This window comes from Suillus subaureus (genome assembly GCF_016647635.1).
Source record: "Suillus subaureus strain MN1 chromosome Unknown BJ212scaffold_6, whole genome shotgun sequence".
Taxonomy (NCBI): Eukaryota; Fungi; Basidiomycota; class Agaricomycetes; order Boletales; family Suillaceae; genus Suillus; species Suillus subaureus.
Window position 1 is genome coordinate 985,472 of NW_024538562.1, and position 17,571 is coordinate 1,003,042.

Genomic DNA, 17,571 nt, shown 5'->3' on the forward strand with positions numbered 1-17,571 from the left:
TGATTCGTTCGTTCACTTCCATGAGCCACGTCAATTAATTCACCGAGTATCGAGCTGGGTTACAATCAGAGGCCGTGTTGACCTCGATACGACTGCTGTACATGACCCGGATTCTACTTCGTTGATTCTGAATACAACTACCGCAGTTCTACATTTTTATCTGAGTTTCGTGCCTTTCTTCGAATCCGATTTCGCTTCTTCCAGTCTCTCTAGGAAGTACCCTTTTGGAAGACAAGTCCAGGGGGTACGATACGGTTTTAGCGTGACCTACGTATACTACTAGATTGTATAAGATCTGCTACGTAGCCGGTCCAGCCCCAGTCTCATTACTGTAGAGCTTCCCATCAATAGAATTAACAAAAAAAAAACAATGTATTTCGGTGGCGTTAAGGTACCCTATGGACAGTATGACAAATTGTCAAAGCTTCAACAACGTGACAACGGTGGAAACCGCGGGCCCAGTCCTCGAGTTCCAAGGATAGCACTCAAGTGCGCCCCATCGCTCGCTGTTCTTTCCGTGCGGTAGCTTTGTCCTTATCGCGACGGGAAAATAATTTGTGGCGTGGTGCTGCATCCCGCGCTAGTTTCTTGTTGGCCGACTTATTTTGCTCGACAGTAGGACATATGTTGAGCACCACTGAGTGCCGTGAGAGACCCTGTCGTCCGCTGCGCTGCTGGAAACCTTGTAGGTCCAAAATCTTTCGATGTCACCGTTCCTGCCAAGTCCCCCTCATTCCCGCGTATGTCCGTCCCTAGATCAGCTTCGCTCTCGTTTGCTAAGAGCACCGATGAAATCAACTCGATTTGCTCATCCTTTGTCTTATAAACTAAATCTTCGAGCTCCTCAAGTCCGTCCAGGTGCGTAATGACCTTGAACGCATAACCCTGGTCAATGAGAAATTGCTGGCGTTTTGTGCTGTAAAACATTTCTTGGGTGTCTTTCGAAACTAGCGAATAGAAGAAAGCGTTGAAGCCTTCGTCGTTACGCCGTTTCGCTCGTAAAATGCGACCTGTGATGTCACCATTGATGTCAATGAAATTGTAGAGCAAAATATTGCCATATCAACATACCCAAGCGCTGGGCTTCCTGTCGCCTAGAGCCGAAGTGTGAACTGATTTGAATAAGGCACGTAGCCTCCGGCAGATCTATGGACGTATCGCCGACCTGCACAGGAGAAGTCAATGAAGAGTCTCTTTCTACTCGATGTCGTAAAATGTACCTTGGAGAGGAAGATGGTGTTGACGTTAGAATCATGCTGGAACCATTGCAACACCCGCATCCGCTCAACCTGCCCTGTACCACCATGGATATAAGGTTTTCCAAGTTTCTTGGCGTACGCCTGGGATACTTGAGCAGACGTACTCGTAAAGACGTCAAACTTACCTCGAGCGCAAAGACATTGTCGGAAAAGACGATAACTTTGTCTCCTCTTGCCTCGTGGAATTTGATGAGGAATTGGCACGCTTGGAATTTCTTTGGGTTCATACAATAAAGCAGCATACGCTTCCGAGATTGCTCCCGAAGATACTCCTTGTAAAATTCGGGAGTCATAGGACACCAAACTTCGGCGCACTAGTGAAAGGGTGATTGGTCCAGCGAAAGTCGTGTAGGGTACAGGATACAAAACCTACCTGGACATTGGCTATATGTCCCTTGGCTGCAAGGTCCATCCAGTTGGCCTCATATAACTTAGGTCCTATCATATAGTTGAGATCTGCAATTTTGTCGTCCTCACGCACAAGAGTCGCTGTGATCAGAGTGAAATTAGTGATTGGGTATGCATTCTTCGACGTTACTCGAGTAACCCACCGGTCAAGCCAAGCTTTGAGTGCGCTTTGATTGTTGTAACAACACGGCGGAACATGGCAGCCGGCACAACGTGCACTTCATCTAACAGAATGAAACCCCATTCGCGTGAAGTCAAAAACTCCATCATCTTCTTGGACTCATGGGACCTGTTGTGCGTATTCGCGACCATGGAATACGTCGATACGACGATACCACTCTCTCCTGCGAACTATGCGAAATCCTTATCATCAGAGTCCAGGGAAAGGCACAGATCGCAGCCAATACTTACTCTTTCTTTCTGATCTGCGGTGAAAACGGCAATTTGGCGATCTGTCACATTGGACCACTGCATGAATTGTTGCTTCCATTGCATGACAGACACGCTGCGAGAAAAAGACTTTCATGAGAATGTTCCGAAGCACAGCATTGGTGCTATCAGACATACGAAGAAGTGCACAATACTAGACACGATTTTTTGATCGTGCAGGCTGCTGTAATGCCGACGAGGGTTTTTCCCGCCCCGCACGGAAGAACAATAATTCCAGAACGTGCGCGGCTAAGTCCACAGGTCAGAAGGTACCTAGACAACTAAAAATCGCGACATACCCATTTCCGAACATCTTGCTCAAGCTTGTCTCTTGATATGGCCGAATGACGGTTGCCGGTTTAAGGTCAATGTCCAGATTTGCATTGACCGTGTCATTTCTGAAGTCATACTCCTCAAGCATTGGATATTCCAACTCATTACACCGCTTCTTGACATCCTGAAAGAGATCGTGAGAAATCCACAAGAAGCCATCCATTCTAGAACTCACGTCGATTTTTGCATCATCAATCTCGAATGCATGAACATTGTCGTCGTCTTCATCGATTTCATCTAAGGCAAGAGGGATGAGAAAGATCGGCGGCAGAGGGTACAAGCTTACCGTTGTCAACGCCAACAATTGAGGTAAAAAGGTCAGCGTCCGCGGCTCCTCCGGACATGGATGCTCCGGCCCTGGTGCCCGCAGTCTCATCCTTCTTCTTCTCAGCCTCCTTGGTTCCAGGGATCACAAGGCTACCCTTCACAGGGGCTTTTGAAGTCGTAAAAGTGGCGGCTTTGATACTGTTGTCCGTTTGTTGAGAAACCACTCGTGCCTCACGTATCACTTTGTCCTTCAAAAGAAGCTGAAGGGTTTCCGGGTGGCTGCTCTCAACAAAATATTTGTTGTGTTTTAGCACAAGCTTCACTTTCCCGTAAGATAGCGTCCGCTCCCGGATGAAGTTAGTGATCGTTTCTGGCACTGGCACCTTGTATCTTTATGAAGCTTAGTTAGACCACATGCCCCATGAGACACACCTTAGAAAGCCGGTTCAACACCTTGCAAGATTAAATGTATTAGCATACTTAAGCAGCACGAGGACCTTAGTGCACACGAACTTCAATGATATCTTCTGTTTGTAACCCGACCGACACCGCGGCGTATAGTGAATAAGAAGTGAGTTTGTATTCGTGGATAAAGGCCGGCCTAATGGCGTGTCTAGACGTGTAAATTACACAGCAGGAATCTGCGTACCTGCTAACAGGTTCACTTATAGCTACAAGAAAGTCCTGAGCCTGCTCTGCAATGGGTGAAAAGGCCTCGAGGATAATGTGGCCATCGTCAGGACTAATCCATAATGGCCGCGAGGCATGGTCAGGTTTAAGATGAAGAAAAGAGAAATCCTGATCCATGAATATGTGGGATACGAGTGCGTCTTGTTGTCGACGGTGCGCATCCAATGAGCTTTCGTCACCGTCGATGGGTTTGGCTCTCCGCGCTTCCGCCAGTTTCCTCGTTAGCGCACTGAAATTGATTGTTGCACCCCTAGGAACGAAGGAGGCGTTGTCCTCTTGTTCACTATGATATTCTTCATGAACATAATCGTTACTGTCCTCAGCCCGTCTCCGTTTCGACGGCCCAGCCTCTCCAGGTCCTATGATGAAATAAATACATGAGTACCTCGCGCTCAAACAATGCTTAGAGAGTAGCACACCTTCAAATCCGCGTTTTGAAGCCATGTTTTGGTCAGTGCAGTGGTAGTCACTGAACAAGATGGGTCGGCGGAGTTCACGGCACCGAATGGCAGTCAAGAACGGCGCTGATTTGTCAGCAGGTACTGTTTGAATGAGTAATGGAAATTAGTAATAATTAGTATATTATGTAATGCTTAAAGTGTTTATCGTTTAATTGTTGTCGGACTCTGCCGAACCAGCTGCCTAGTTTATTAATTAGAGTTCAGCCTCCAGAACCCAAATGTGGACACATCCAGCCTCGCGCATCCCTCGACAGCGACAAAATAACGCTGGAAGATAACTAGAAGTTACGACGCAATGGTGAGTGACCTATATGGTTTTGCAAACTCTCCTAACGAAGTTCATGCTGTAGGCAGAACAAAAAACAGCACCCACCAACCCCATGAAGGAGCTGAAGATTGACAAGCTCGTCATCAGTGCGCCTCTCTTCTCGTGTTCTGATGTGGTGCTAAAGCATTCATCTAGACATTTGTGTTGGCGAGTCTGGTGATCGTCTCACTCGTGCATCCAAAGTCCTCGAACAGCTCACCGGTCAAACACCTGTCACCTCGAAAGCTCGCTACACCGTCCGTACATTCGGTATCCGTCGTAACGAGAAGATTGCTGTCCACGTCACTATCCGTGGGCCTAAGGCAGAGGAGATTCTTGAGCGTGGTCTCAAAGTGAAGGAGTATGAACTACGTCGGAAGAACTTCTCGGAGACCGGTAACTTCGGTTTCGGTATCCAGGAGCACATCGACCTTGGTGCGAGATACGATCCTGGAATCGGTATCTTCGGAATGGACTTCTACGTCGTGATGGGTCGCCCTGGTGCTCGTGTTGCCAGAAGAAAGGAGAGACGGGCACGTATTGGGTTCCAACACCGAGTGAGGAGGGATGACACCATGGCTTGGTTCAAGCAGCGGTTCGATGGTATCATTTTGGTGTGTCACTTTCCTCTTCGTTTTGTGGTGTTGTTATTAATGCGGTCACTTAGAAATGATCATTGTCGTCGCTCTGCTCTATCTTCTGAGCGGCAGGCATCAGGGATAGTCTACATATGGTTTTCATGTTGTCGCTGTCGAGGCGAGTTCAACTCGAGGTGAACTACGCTTGCTACGAAAATGACTGAACTCGTTCCAACTCTACAATCGGAATTGAATGAAGTTACATATGTCTTATGCCATGCATTTTAAACCTGTCAAGTCGTATTCAGTCGTTCAATGGGCAGCCGGGCTGGAAGACTCTTTGCAACTATTTTCCAGCAATGCGTATTCTGCATATCCATTGTTGGCATATAGTTGTCAACCTGAAGCATCAACCTTGATCGATCAATCAGTTCAACTGCTGACGGTGTTATCAAGAAAATTAGAATCACCTCAAGCACGCAGAGAATGGCTTTGTCGCCCACTGCTTTGCGGATTTTGAAGAGGAATTAAGAAAGTAACACACTAAGATGGCTCTTTATAAAATTGAAGAATCATCGTGATTCACGCGCGGGCGGGAGATAGTGAGGGATCACTGCAGACATCCTTCTGTATACTGCAAAGGTTGCTGATAATAAATGTTCACATTGCGCTGGGGACAGCGCACGCGGATGGTTGACAGCTCAAATATGCTTATACATATATTGCAAACATAAATTTCGACGTGAATGTGTATTGGCAGATCAAGCGAAGATCTCATTCTGTTTTGACCTTTTTCTTGCGTTTCTTCTTCCTCTTCTCCGGAGCCACTTCCTCAGTTCTCGCTTTACGCTTTTTCAATGGTTCAGGCTGAGGGAGCACAGAATGATGTTCTCGGATGAAACACGAAACGAAAAAGCCGTTTGTGCCATCTTCGCCCGGGGAGCAACGAACTAAACTGTCCGCATTACCTGAAAACGCGTATCACTTCAATTCACATGTGTCAGGCGGAACGAGTATTTACTTGTGCCCTTCATCTCTTCTGCCTGCCCTCGACGGCTCCATGTGGGCAGGACGTCATTCCGAGGCGCAAGCTTGAAATGACTGTTCTTTGCCTCGTCTGACTGAAGGGCATGGCTAATGACATGCTCGTTTTCTGTCGCGTGAATGCTACATGTGGAATAAACAATTTTCTGTACATGTGGAACTAAAGACGAAACAATAAGTCATTCTATATCCACCATTCTCTGAACTACTCACATTTCATGGCATGTTTAATCATCATGAGCTGGAAAGCAGCCAGTTTGTTCAACCGGTCTTCTTCCACTGCTTCTATCTCTATGGAGATATCAGCCGAGTTGAGCCACAACATACAAGAGACTCGCCATCTTCAAGTAAATAGTCTAGACGATTTACGATACCTGAACCGCTGCAGGAGGGATCAAGCAAGCTAGTAGAAGTGAGTGAAAATCGAGGATGTTCAGAGTAGGACACACATATGAGTTGCCAGTGAATATTTCGGATGGAAAGGGTCAATGGTGAGAAAATCAGCATTGACCGCCTCTACGTTTCGGCAAGCAGCTTTGGCGAGCATCATTTTCAACGTTGAAAAGCGCCTCTTATCCCTCTCAAAAGCATATAACTACCACAACGTCAAAAGGTTTTCAAATTGGAAGTGGGGTGAATTGATTACCTTTCCCTTGTTACCCATCAGTGCGCTCAGATGTGACGTTTTGTTTCCGGGAGCAGCTGTCGCGTCTATCACGACAGCATTTGAATCGTCACAGGGAGGCGATAGCACAAACGCAGAGAAACACGACGCCTTATCTTGTAGAATAATCTTCCCAGTTTTGTAGGAAGGATCATCGCGAAACTGTAGAGCAGGGTTGAAGGCCAGCAGATCTGGTATGTGTTCGTCAATTCCAAACCCTTTGCTGAGACAAGCAGACGGCATCAGCACTCAGGAACGTCGCAGGACGCACGGCTGACCTCGACGCAAAGGGACCTTGCAGTTGAAAGCCACGCTTGGTATAGAATAATATGGCATCCTCCGTCGACCACATCGAAGTATTGACACGAACGTAACGAGGGATTTTCGCTGTGAAGATGGTTCACGAAAAAACATTTCTACTGGTTGTGCTCTGACCTGCTCTATCGTCACTGGTCTGAGCCAACTCCAGATCAGATTTGACGCCTCGTTTTATTTTGACCCGCTGAAGTTCGCTCTTCAGCCTAGTCTTGTGCCTCAAAATTGCTTGTTTGATGGGCCCGTCACCGGCCTGAATACCATTCGCAAGCAGTGTGTCATGCACTAGTACAAGAGCTAAATTCAAAGAATGGATTTTCTTCTTTTCCTCGGTGAGAAGCTTGGATGCTTGGATGACATCGGAGAGGACAGATTTGTCTGAAGGACGCGTAAATGATCACATTTAATAACATGATGCACCGCGACTTACATTTGAGTGTTTCGATGACAAGTGCAGCTATTCTCGATCTGTTGTTCTCGGACAAAGTGGCTAGAATGCCTTTGATGGAGCCTTCTTTTGCATCGAGACGATTAAGTACTTCAGAAGCCTCAAAGTAGAAGTTCATTGCAGGGCACTATGTACAAGTATGAAGGCATCAGTGCCAAGACAAGAACCTATAGGGAACGGAAGGATAAGCATAAGGATACGAGTGGGGTGTTGGAAGAAGTCAGGTTTAAATATTCGTCATTTCTAGGCGAGCCCAGTAAGACAATGTAGATAATGATTGAACATCATTCTGGAGATGAAAAACAAAACTGAAGCTCACCTGGCTATAGCCTATCCTAGTAACATGTGCCAAGCTTCAGGTCAAGCGCTAATGCAAGTACAACTTCGAGAACCAAGTATTTTTTTTCAAGAGTCGCTTATTTAAAACTCCGAAGCGCGTCTTCCCAAAACGCGCGTAAAGCTAACTGCCGTGTTCCTCCATCTCTAGAAAGAAAAAGTTGGTTTAAAGTACCATCTCTGTAATTGACTACTGACAGTTATGCAGTGCCCGTAGATACCGAGCTTTATGATCTTTTAGGTGTTCCTCCGTCGGCCAGTGAAGGTACGTCCTGGATGCCTTGCTCCGATGCGCCTGGCCTGAACACTTTGCACAAGATGATATCAAAAAGGCCTATCGGAAGAAGGTGCGAGTTCACACTTGATCCATTAATAGACTCTTACACCTTCACAGGCTAAGGAGCATCACCCCGTGAGTTATTCGGTGCTCGTTCTCCAAAATCGGCTGACCATTGCGTTTGACAGGACAAGGTGTGTTTTCATGCAATTACCCCGGCCGTTGGTCACGATTTTTTATAACCCAGAATCCCAATGATCCTCAAGCTGCTCAGAAATTTCAGGAGATGGCTGCCGCGTCCGTTCCATCTCTTGTTTCCCCAAACTCACCTGACGGTCACGCCTACCTTTTAGCTATGAGATCCTCGGTGATCCAGAGAGCAGAGCACTATACGACGAAAATGGTATGGCTGGACTAGGCCCAGGTTCAGGGGGACCAGGTGGCATGAGTGATGCTGCAGATCTCTTTGCTCAATTCTTCGGTGGTGGCGCAACTTTCTTCGACTTGGGTGGAGGGGGGTCTGGAGGGGGGCCCGCCGACACAAGGGCCAAGATACCGAGGTTCCCTACGATGTTACGCTGGAAGATTTATACAATGGAAAGTCTGTGAAGATGAATATGGAGAGAGAGATCATTTGCAGCACTTGTCAAGGGTATGTGGTGTAAGCCCGTTCTAGACTACCAGTTAATCAAGCCCCATCAACTTAGTTCTGGAGCTCGGGGTAACATGAAACCCAAGGAATGCGTCCACTGCGAAGGAAAAGGCTGGACTTTTATTCAAACACAGGTACGAAGTTCAACTACTTTTCGAACATTCCATCGGACATTTCTTTTGAGATTGCCGCTTCACGGTATGGTACAGCACGGACGAAATGTACCGAGTGCAACGGTCAAGGTAGTAAACTAAAAGAAAAAGACCGGTTCGTTCGGCTATACATGTGCATTTGTGATCACTCACGATAGGTAGGTGTAAAAAATGCAAGGGTGAGAAGACAGTAGAGGAAAAGACTCGGCAAGAAATTTTCATCGAGAAGGGCATGCCAGATGGACACCGGATTGTCCTTGCTGGCGCAGGCGATCAGCAGGTAGGTAATATGGATTCTTGAATGACGGCGTTGATTGATGCACAACAGCCCGGTATCCCTGCTGGTGACGTGATTTTCAAACTCAAAACTACTCACCACGAGTCTTTTGAGCGCTCAGGCAGCAATTTGTTGACAAATGTCAAGATCACGCTATCCGAAGCACTTCTAGGTTTTTCTCGCATCTTGATTAAGCACCTCGACGGAAGGGGCATTCGGGTCTCCAGTCCACCAGGCAGGATTATCCGACCCGGAGATTCGATAAAGCTTCGTGGAGAAGGCATGCCCACACACAAACACCCAGATCAGAAAGGCGACCTGTTCATAGTTCTTGACATAGAAATGCCCGACGCCCAATGGCTACAAACCGTCAACAAGCCAGTATGTGTATATACAACTGTGGAGAGTATTCGCTAATTGCTTGATCTTGGAGGCTTTGGAGAGGCTTTTGCCGCCAAAGAAACCTGACATGGACCCAATGCCTGAAGTTGTCGATGAAGTCCCATATGAAGAGGGGGATATTGTGGACGTGCGTGCCCGGTCTTTCCCGGCTGGTTCGGACTTCTTTGATCAAGGGTTTGCATCGCAGTTCGGAGAAGGAGACGAAGATGACTGGGAGGACGAAGACGGTGACGACTATGACGATGACAACATGGGAGGCGAGCCAGAGTGCAGACCTCAATGATCATCCCTCTAACGGGAACACGCATACTCCATTCCGCACTCTTAATCACTCCTCTGCATTTACATGTCATTTCCCACGCTGTATACATTTCATCGCTAATCGATACACTGCTCTTGTTCAGGTCTCAGGACGCATTGCCGACATTGCCGTTGGCGTTAAATGCTTTCGTGGTCTTCGATTGCAGCACCCACTTGATACCGCCTATGACGTGACCCAAGAAGAGGTCATCCTGAGAAGGTTTTGATTACTTTCAAACCAAGACAAGTATATCAGACTTACGCTCCATATCTCGATACAATGACCGAGCCCAGTGAACCAGCTGCGACCAGCAATACCGTGGCTTTCGACGCCGGCACCTCGTTCCTGATACCAAGCTACGACGCATCGAAGTGGGTCGATATTGCTCGGGTTAAGTACTCACCAATTGGGTGGGGAGATCCATGGCGCAAAGTCTTCTCTTTTGCCTGAGGGTCTTTAAAATCGTTGATTATGGTCAGCCCACACGTCTACTCGGTTCATGAACGTTACCTTGGTAGCTTGACTCGTCAGCTGTCAGAAGGACCTTGGCCCCGACGATATGGGGATCCGACTCAAAGTTGTACCTTCGAGCAGTCAGTGGGTTTCAAAAGAGGCTCCTAAACAAGCACACATCTCGTCCATTAAGCGCCATTTATCTGGTAGCATGACGGTACTAGGGTGCGTCTTGTCCAGGACATCCACAGCCTGAAATGACAGCATTCGTGAGCAATCGTGTGGCCGCAAAGCCTGCTACGACCTACTGATTCCTGGATCTCAGGGTGGTAGTCGAAATAGGCACCTGTGTAGATGTAAAACCTCGGCATTGGTCCTTGACGTCTCAACATACCAATCTGTCTCCCGAAGAAAGGAGAATCACGAAGGGCGTCCGCGGCGCAGTGAATAGCGAGGAAGTTGCCGCCGAGATTGAAATAGTTCTGTAGAGCGGCCTTCCCCGTATCATCAAGGACTGGTGTAAAGTTATTAATTTCCATTGCACTGGTCGTTCAAGGATGTAGACTGTACCAATGCCAGAGTTGTTCAAGAACAAGATGGCATCATATTGAGATAAGTTCTCATCTGTGAACTTTGACTTGTCCTCCGTGAAGTCAAACTTTACGCCGAGGGCAGTTTCTTTGGCTTTGAGGGCCTCGATAGAAGCCTCGATGCTGTCGTGTCTGAATCCGGCTGTAGCGGAGTAGGCGAGTATGTGAGGAGGCATTGTGGAGGTGTCTGGTTAGGGCGTGGACACATGTATGTTGTGATTTCATGCTTTAGGGATGTGTCCCACAGGAGATAATACTTGTTTTCCCTAGAAATCAGCGCTCAGTATGGTAACATTTAATTCTTGTGCAGGGATACTAGTGGTCGATTAGTTCAACGTGGGATATGCGCCTATCTCGGGCCGCAAGGCTGACAAGCGCAACAGGGCGTCAGCGCGGGACTCCCTGCGGATACAATTGAGCTGGTATTAATGGCCATGGGGTATGGATGGACAGTTAAGAGGGACTTTATAAAGGAGGTAGTATACATAGTACTATAGCGGTAGGACAGCCGGATGCATGTCTGTTTATCTAGATCTGTGAATGCATGAAGTGGATCACAATCCTTGACGCGTGACGCGTCGGCTAGTAAAGGGAATGCGACCAACGCGAGAAACGCAGTAAAAGACAGAAATAATAAACTAACCAAGCAAACCGAGGATGCTGGAAGAACATCACGCCCGCTAACGCTGGGTCAAAAATGTGCACAATTGAGGCGATCATCTGTGAAAACCCGTTGGTCGCACGCAAAGACCGTCGATTAGGTGCCGCACAAGAACCCATGAGTCAAGACGCTTTACACAACAATAAGAGCGTGCCGAAGACCAAGTTCGTGTTTACTCCAAGTGCAAGCTGGCCGGCGACAAGTAGCCATACATACAGTCATCATAGGTCTTCTCCTTCAAACAAGAGCGTTGATGCGATGATTATTGGAATGCCAAGAGGCAACACTAGAGACATATATGACTTTTGCCAGGGCGTGCATGCAACGGGGAAAAGAAGAATATCTGGAACATGCCGTCAGCAATCCCGAAAGCTCCTCTCATACCTACTGGTATTGCAAGGAACCAGGGGTGAGTTGAACGAATAGCGATGTCCATCAAGACCAGAGTCACGTAACCGGCTGTAGCAACGATTGCACGAACGAGAATTGAGTGGATGGGAAGAAGCGTCATCTTTTCCTTGTGTGCTTGAATATTCATCGCTAACGGTGTCCGTAGACCTTTTTCGCGTGCCTAATCATCTGTAAAGAATTGATAAAAGGTTTGTTTGTTCAACAGTCTAAGCATTCCTCCACATAAGTAACCTGCGCATATCAGCCTGACTTCGTGTGTATACCTCCTTAACAGCAAGAACGTGACCAGCCAAACTATTGCACTGAACATTGCAGGAGCTAAACAGGCAAGGAAGTATGGATAGAACTTTATGGATTCTGACCGTCCAAAGATTTTCTGGATAGCATCAGCTGGGTAAATTTGCCCACCGCCAATTCCCCGAACCATAGTTCGGGAAGCGTAGCTACTGGTTGAGTCAGCCTTCCTCCTATTAAAGGACTAGCATCTGTAAATAAAATAAAATAAAAATGTATCGGGAATTGTACTGCAAGACAAGAGAAATCCTACCCCCCAGCCATCCACGAAATTCGTCGGTAACTTCAGCCAATTGATGGTTGATTACGCAAGCTTATTAAAGCACGAATAACCTCGGTGGCTATTGTGTCCGGTTGGTCCTACACGTCATGCTGTGGCACTGGCAGGTCTTATCAATATTGTCAGTGGAGTAGGAGAAGCAGCAACTCCAGCTGGCGGCTCATTCCCAGTGAAAATAGGACCTACTGGGATGTACCACAAACGACCAAAATACTATTTCTATTTTTGTCATAGACCCAAATATACCGAGATCTTAGTTTCAGTACACATTACATTAGCTTACACGCAACCTTGCACTTTCCGACACATTGAATGTCCAAACCACTGCAATACAATATGAGATCTTCGCACTTTTCATGTCCTTGCGAGCTTGCGAGTTTGATGTCCTTGCAATTCTCTCCCTCGCGTGTGCAATCAGCCAATGCCAGATCAAACTACCTGGTGGTGCATATGTAGCAAGTACTGCGCCAGCACAAAAACCGCTCTCCATTCGCGGCCTACATGGTACCGACACCTTCGCGAAGCTGCCAATGCAGGACTCTCTGATAATTTTCAGGTTACTGTATCTACTAGTGGGCAGTATAATATGCCTGGCACTTCCAAACGTCCTAGTAATGAGCTAGACAGTGCTGAACGTGCTTCGCCATCAAAACACCAACATACTCAGGTATGTAAATACTAATTTTTTCCTTCACTGACTTAGTAAAATCTATTGTCACTATCTGGTGGTAGACATATGAGCATCCCAGCTCTCCCCTGCACGAGCCCCCACCACACAAGGAGCCACTGCTGCACGAGCCTCCACCACATGAGCCTCTACCTCACGAGGAGCCACTGCTGCATGAGCCTCCACTGCATGAGGAGCCACCACACGAGCCTCCACCGCACGAGCCCCCACCTCATGAGGAGCCACCACATGAGCCTCCATCTCATGGGGACCAACCACAGGAACACCCCAAACGATCCCCTCTTGCGGACCTTGATTTAGATGCACTTGCAGCATCTGCTTGGCTTGACAATCTCAAGCGTGACATCTCTTTTATTCAGGCTCTCCGAAACGCTACACTTGACGATGGTACAGGACTCAAAGGCGAGAAACTCGAACGACTCTGCAATCCACCATGACAATCGCTCCGTATCGACGATCCATCTACCATTCTTGCTCTCAGAATGTTCATGGCACTCGAGCATTCATCTCAAGATACCTATGCGCAGATTCGTGAGGCTGTAATTGAGTGTTATCCTGACTCTGATGTTCCGCCCTTTTACCACATCAAGACAATCCTCGCCGACCTTAGTGGAGTGGAGTCTCTCATTGACCACATGTGTATCAACTCATGCACTGCCTTCGTTGGGCCTTATGCAGACTATGATGTGTCCAGAATGTGGTCAGCATCGTTTCGACCAGATCAAATTCACGAAGTCCAATGGTTGCATCAAGAATCCACAGGCTGTTTTTCATACTATTCCAATAGGTCCTCAATTACAAGCTCTTTGGCGCAATCCTGAGAGTGCCGAGAAGATGCACTATTGTGAGCGACGCACACAAGAGATCTTTGATGAACTTGAATGAAATGATGGTCTTGTAGATGCTTATGATGACATCCTTACAGGTAGTGCATATCTCAATGCTGTTCGGGATGGCCGTATCAAAACTGAAGATATGTTACTCATCATATCTATTGATGGTGCACAGCTGTATGAAAGCAAATCCTCGGACTGCTGGATTTATATCTGGATTGTTATCGAGCATTCCCCTGACCAGTGCTACAAGAAGAAGAATGTCCTACCTGGTGCTATCATTCCGGGACCCAATAAACCGAAGTTTATCAAATCTTTCTTGTTTCCTGGCTTTCACCATCTCTCCGCTCTTCAGCGTGAAGGTCTCACGATTTGGGATGCATCCAGGGATCGTACATTCATTTCACAGCTCTTTCTCTTCCTTGCATGCGCTGATGGTCCCAGTCTCATATGCATGAGCAATCTTGTGGGTCACTCTGGCAAGGTCGGTTGTTGTATGCACTGTCCAATCAAAGGTCGTCGCAAACCAGGTGCCTCACAATATTATCCTGTGCTTCTGAAGCTGCACAACTACAGTGTAGTGGGGTGTGACCACAACAATGTCAATGTCTACAACCTGCCTCTTGGGACCTCTGAAGGCTATGTCCGTCAACTGAAACATCTCATGGTGTCTCCAAATCAAACTCAATTTGAAAAACAATGCCTCGAGACAGGCATTGTTGGCCCCAGCATTCTCCTTGGCTTACAGCCCCAGCATGTACTTGGAGTCCCTGAGTGTTTTTCATCCAAAATCATGCACTATGCTGGAGCCAATATGGCTTCATTATACACTGATCTCTGGCGTGGCACGATGGACTGCAGTGGCACTGACACTCATGAAAACTGGCCCTGGGTTGTTCTCATAGGAGATACTTGGTGTTAAGAACCATGCTCAAAGGAAAGAGAGACTGACTCAGAGGGGCTTGGCCTCAGCTCGTATGCTGTGCCCCTTACCTGAGTATGTGTCCTTCATTTCAGAGGAAGTCTGATGATGGTCCGATGAAGTCCGGAGGACTTCCGGAGGCTGGCTACTCTGGTGGAGAGTGTGGGAGGACTTCCGGAGGAGTGTGGGAAACGTCTGGAGGAGCATGGGAGAGTTCCTGCTGCAAGGTAATACTTCTACAGGAAAACAGGATGGAAGGATAGGAGGTCCGGAGGACAGGAGGACAGGATGTCCGGAGGTCTGGAGGTCTGGAGTATGGAGGACAGGAGGTCCAGAGGTATGGAGGATGGACATGGAGGTATGGAGGATGGAACATCTGAAGGACAGGATGCCTGGAGGTATGAGGGACAGGATGTCCAGAGGTACAGAAGACAGGAGGTCCGGAGGTCCGGAAGGAATAGGGGCTACATCGGATGAAGTCTGATGCAGAAGCAAACAGAGGTAGACTACCCTAAGGTAGAGTCGGAGGGACAGGAAATGGACCTAAGTCCGGAAAGAGGGTAAGTGCCAGAAAGGCAAGACTCTAGCCTAGGGAAGCAATCCCTAGACTTGGGACAGAGACATAGGGGACAAATCCGAAGGTCTGGAATTCCGGCCTAGGGAATCCTTCCCTAGGCCTTATGGAAAAGGACAAGACTCAGACGGACTGAAGTCTGGAAGATGATTGGCAAGTGGAACAGGATCTAAGATGATATTCAGACTGAGGACTCTACTGTAGTTGTACAGGGGTTACATACTAGAGGATATCCGAGAGGATCAGTAAGCAATGGAGTAAGGCTATGTACGAGCATGCAGAAACACATTGGTAAGTAAGATGGAACATATGTAAATGAACTCGGAGATGAAACTAGTACAAGGATCAATCAGCAAGATGGAAACAGAGATAACTGAGAACCGGAAAGGCAGAGATGCCTAAATGGGGATAGGTGCAGGATCTCGGACGGAGGGTGGGAATAGGTCCAGAGATCTGGTGATCCGGAAGGCAGGATGGAAACAGGACTGAGATATGTGAGGTGGTGGATGTAGTCTGGAATCTGAGAGGAGGTAAAGTCCGGATGTCTTGCTGGACGGAATGTGCGTAGGGTGGACAGGATAGGGGATCCAGGAATGAGTTGGATATGGGGTCCAGAAACAGGTCCGGAAAGCGTGGGAATATGATGGGATCTATGTCTGGCATACAGGATATGACACTTGGGAAGAACATGGTTGTGCGGTCGCTGCCTGCAAATCTTACTTGCCAGGATCTTTCGATGTTGCCCCTCATGACCCAAACCTCAAGATGAACTCGTTTTACAAGGCAGTTGAATATATAACGTGGCTGTATTATCTCTGCCCAGCCCTTCTCTATGGAATTCTCCCTGACAACGTCTGGCGAAACTTCTGCAAGTTTGTGACCGCTCTCCACATCATGAGTCAATATAGAATCACTCCTGCACAAATCGCCAAAGCTTGCCAACTATTTGCAGATTGGGAACATGAGTTCGAGCTCCTGTACTACCAGCATCATTTCAACTGGATTCACATGATCTGCCCGTGTGCTCACCTCTCTAATCATGTGGCACTTGAGTGCACATGAGTTGGCTCACCAATATGTTCATCTCAATGGACAATGGAATGGACAATTGGGAATCTCGGACAAGAAATCAGGCAGCCATCGGACCCATTCTTGAACCTTGCACAACAAGGAATTCACCACTGTCAAATAAATGCACTCAAAGCCATGCTTCCCCAGTTTGACCATGCCAAAAACCTCCACCCCCATGGCTCACGAGATCTCGGGAATGGTTACATCCTTCTCACAAAGAGTGACAAAAAGCCTGTTGTTGTCAATGGCCTTCAATCAGCAGTTATCGCAGACTTTCTAGGTCAACCCTCCCCCAAGTTTCGCCACTGGGCTCGCCTTCGCTTGCCTAATGGACAGATTGCCAGGTCTGCATGGACAGAGACCCAGAAGTCACCTGAAGATGTTTGCATGGCTTGAAACATCAAAGTTTGATTTTTTTTTTCTCATTTGTTTGATTTTGACCACAATAAACATCAGGTACTCCTACATGGCCAAGAGCGTTTTGCAGAAGTACTATACTTTGCGCAACTCGCCATGGAAAATGACGATCACAACTCCAACAACGAGGAAGATGAAAATAACTGGCACTTTGTGAATGTCACCCTGGTCACACTATACTCACTTCCCCAACCAGAATTGTTGGCTCTATCCTATGGTGCTCTCATTTCCTGCATTCACAAAGGTGAAGAAAGTCTTTGTGTCATAGATGTCAACACCATTCAGTCAGTTGTCAGTATGATACCTCACAAGCCCACCCTTCCAAATGGACAAGTAGAAGAGTGGTTCTTCCTTGTGGAGAAGACAGGTTTAGACATTGCACGCTGCGGATTACAAGATGATAATGGTGACATTGATTGATGTAAGTCCCGCACTAGTATGTTCATCCTCCCATCATCTCACCATCTTCATCCTCATCTTAGTATGCTCCCATTCATATGTTTTCTTACAAAAATTGAGAGCAAAGACCTACATATACATGTATTGTGTAGTGTAACTTGTGTAAAGTTTGGACTTAGAATGAAATATTCCCATTCAGAAGTTTCCAGCAGAGACTGAAATACTCAAGCATCTGGTGTAGGAAGGTCGTCTACTCACTACTGCTCATGATGACCACCACGATGACTGAGTATAATTTCCCCCTATTACGCTCATTCCTCCCTTCTAATGCTTATGATACTCCTTATACTGCATCCACATCACCTCTTCTTAATGATC

General features: G+C 47.3%; 9 protein-coding genes across 9 annotated transcripts; 6 read left to right on the forward strand and 3 right to left on the reverse strand.

Moving 5' to 3' along the window:
• Positions 1-24: 24 nt before the first annotated feature.
• Positions 25-3,934, reverse strand: BJ212DRAFT_1334246 (DNA helicase). Its single transcript, XM_041334860.1, has 16 exons — positions 3,806-3,934; positions 3,346-3,745; positions 3,210-3,297; positions 3,129-3,149; positions 2,716-3,079; positions 2,605-2,666; positions 2,396-2,553; positions 2,235-2,345; positions 2,079-2,172; positions 1,811-2,018; positions 1,633-1,748; positions 1,385-1,573; positions 1,221-1,340; positions 1,072-1,165; positions 615-1,010; positions 25-580 (listed from the first exon to the last, which is right to left on the reverse strand). The coding sequence occupies exons 1-16, from the start codon at positions 3,828-3,830 to the stop codon at positions 486-488; spliced, it is 2,541 nt and encodes an 846-aa protein (XP_041196613.1). The 5' UTR covers positions 3,831-3,934; the 3' UTR covers positions 25-485.
• An 88-nt stretch (positions 3,935-4,022) lies between these two features.
• BJ212DRAFT_1334250 (ribosomal protein L5 domain-containing protein) lies at positions 4,023-5,006 on the forward strand. The gene is made up of 3 exons (XM_041334861.1): positions 4,023-4,145; positions 4,198-4,261; positions 4,311-5,006. The coding sequence occupies exons 1-3, from the start codon at positions 4,143-4,145 to the stop codon at positions 4,928-4,930; spliced, it is 687 nt and encodes a 228-aa protein (XP_041196614.1). The 5' UTR covers positions 4,023-4,142; the 3' UTR covers positions 4,931-5,006.
• Positions 5,007-5,506: 500 nt separating this feature from the next.
• On the reverse strand, positions 5,507-7,321 carry BJ212DRAFT_1264615 (williams-Beuren syndrome critical region protein 20 copy A; the record flags this gene model as incomplete). Its single annotated transcript, XM_041330429.1, has 9 exons — positions 5,507-5,700; positions 5,754-5,936; positions 5,990-6,055; positions 6,100-6,179; positions 6,226-6,371; positions 6,423-6,663; positions 6,719-6,827; positions 6,876-7,133; positions 7,186-7,321. 9 exons carry the CDS (start codon positions 7,319-7,321, stop codon positions 5,507-5,509), a joined length of 1,413 nt encoding a protein of 470 aa, XP_041196615.1.
• A 267-nt stretch (positions 7,322-7,588) lies between these two features.
• On the forward strand, positions 7,589-8,368 carry BJ212DRAFT_927819 (DnaJ domain-containing protein). The gene is made up of 6 exons (XM_041344366.1): positions 7,589-7,699; positions 7,748-7,804; positions 7,858-7,886; positions 7,934-7,951; positions 8,005-8,010; positions 8,064-8,368. Coding segments are annotated over exons 1-6 (282 nt in total). The 5' UTR covers positions 7,589-7,698; the 3' UTR covers positions 8,235-8,368.
• On the forward strand, positions 8,265-10,043 carry BJ212DRAFT_1334263 (DnaJ C terminal domain-containing protein). Its single transcript, XM_041334862.1, is given in 8 exon segments — positions 8,265-8,330; positions 8,342-8,468; positions 8,524-8,602; positions 8,653-8,735; positions 8,783-8,900; positions 8,949-9,278; positions 9,331-9,426; positions 9,487-10,043. The coding sequence occupies 7 exon segments, from the start codon at positions 8,428-8,430 to the stop codon at positions 9,580-9,582; spliced, it is 843 nt and encodes a 280-aa protein (XP_041196617.1). The 5' UTR covers positions 8,265-8,330; positions 8,342-8,427; the 3' UTR covers positions 9,583-10,043.
• BJ212DRAFT_927842 (ThuA-like domain-containing protein) lies at positions 9,511-10,867 on the reverse strand. The gene is made up of 8 exons (XM_041344367.1): positions 10,624-10,867; positions 10,448-10,567; positions 10,362-10,399; positions 10,232-10,305; positions 10,111-10,184; positions 10,004-10,054; positions 9,862-9,956; positions 9,511-9,811 (listed from the first exon to the last, which is right to left on the reverse strand). Exons 1-8 carry the CDS (start codon positions 10,817-10,819, stop codon positions 9,707-9,709), a joined length of 753 nt encoding a protein of 250 aa, XP_041196618.1. The 5' UTR covers positions 10,820-10,867; the 3' UTR covers positions 9,511-9,706.
• A 1,405-nt stretch (positions 10,868-12,272) lies between these two features.
• Positions 12,273-13,414, forward strand: BJ212DRAFT_1547472 (uncharacterized protein; the record flags this gene model as incomplete). The annotated part of the gene is made up of 2 exons (XM_041341882.1): positions 12,273-12,956; positions 13,022-13,414. Exons 1-2 carry the CDS (start codon positions 12,711-12,713, stop codon positions 13,412-13,414), a joined length of 639 nt encoding a protein of 212 aa, XP_041196619.1. The 5' UTR covers positions 12,273-12,710.
• BJ212DRAFT_1334270 (uncharacterized protein) lies at positions 13,355-13,821 on the forward strand. The gene is made up of 2 exons (XM_041334863.1): positions 13,355-13,586; positions 13,656-13,821. The coding sequence occupies exons 1-2, from the start codon at positions 13,460-13,462 to the stop codon at positions 13,796-13,798; spliced, it is 270 nt and encodes an 89-aa protein (XP_041196620.1). The 5' UTR covers positions 13,355-13,459; the 3' UTR covers positions 13,799-13,821.
• A 2,691-nt stretch (positions 13,822-16,512) lies between these two features.
• Positions 16,513-17,214, forward strand: BJ212DRAFT_1477711 (uncharacterized protein; the record flags this gene model as incomplete). Its single annotated transcript, XM_041339594.1, has 2 exons — positions 16,513-16,758; positions 16,834-17,214. 2 exons carry the CDS (start codon positions 16,513-16,515, stop codon positions 17,212-17,214), a joined length of 627 nt encoding a protein of 208 aa, XP_041196621.1.
• Positions 17,215-17,571: the final 357 nt, after the last annotated feature.

Bases quoted from the DNA above. Each gene is read 5' to 3' on its own strand.
- BJ212DRAFT_1334246 (XM_041334860.1), bottom strand. From the start codon at position 3,830: ATGGCTTCAAAACGCGGATTTGAAG. The intron at 2,554-2,604 runs GTGAGTTCTAGA...GATCTCTTTCAG, and splicing joins TTGATGATGCAAAAATCGAC to GATGTCAAGAAGCGGTGTAA. The intron at 1,749-1,810 runs GTGGGTTACTCG...CTCTGATCACAG, and splicing joins CTCAAAGCTTGGCTTGACCG to CGACTCTTGTGCGTGAGGAC.
- BJ212DRAFT_1334250 (XM_041334861.1), top strand. The intron at 4,262-4,310 runs GTGCGCCTCTCT...GCATTCATCTAG, and splicing joins GATTGACAAGCTCGTCATCA to ACATTTGTGTTGGCGAGTCT.
- BJ212DRAFT_927819 (XM_041344366.1), top strand. The intron at 7,805-7,857 runs GTACGTCCTGGA...ACTTTGCACAAG, and splicing joins TCCTCCGTCGGCCAGTGAAG to ATGATATCAAAAAGGCCTAT.
- BJ212DRAFT_1334263 (XM_041334862.1), top strand. From the start codon at position 8,428: ATGAATATGGAGAGAGAGATCATTTGCAGCACTTGTCAAGG. The intron at 8,736-8,782 runs GTTCGTTCGGCT...CACGATAGGTAG, and splicing joins AAACTAAAAGAAAAAGACCG to GTGTAAAAAATGCAAGGGTG. The intron at 9,279-9,330 runs GTATGTGTATAT...TTGATCTTGGAG, and splicing joins TACAAACCGTCAACAAGCCA to GCTTTGGAGAGGCTTTTGCC.
- BJ212DRAFT_927842 (XM_041344367.1), bottom strand. From the start codon at position 10,819: ATGCCTCCTCACATACTCGCCTACTCCGCTACAGCCGGATTCAGACAC. The intron at 10,185-10,231 runs GTGTGCTTGTTT...GACTGCTCGAAG, and splicing joins TGGCGCTTAATGGACGAGAT to GTACAACTTTGAGTCGGATC. The intron at 9,957-10,003 runs GTGAGTACTTAA...GATGCGTCGTAG, and splicing joins TGGATCTCCCCACCCAATTG to CTTGGTATCAGGAACGAGGT.
- BJ212DRAFT_1334270 (XM_041334863.1), top strand. From the start codon at position 13,460: ATGTTCATGGCACTCGAGCATTCATCTCAAGATACCTATGCGCAGATT. The intron at 13,587-13,655 runs GTGGAGTGGAGT...GGCCTTATGCAG, and splicing joins GACAATCCTCGCCGACCTTA to ACTATGATGTGTCCAGAATG.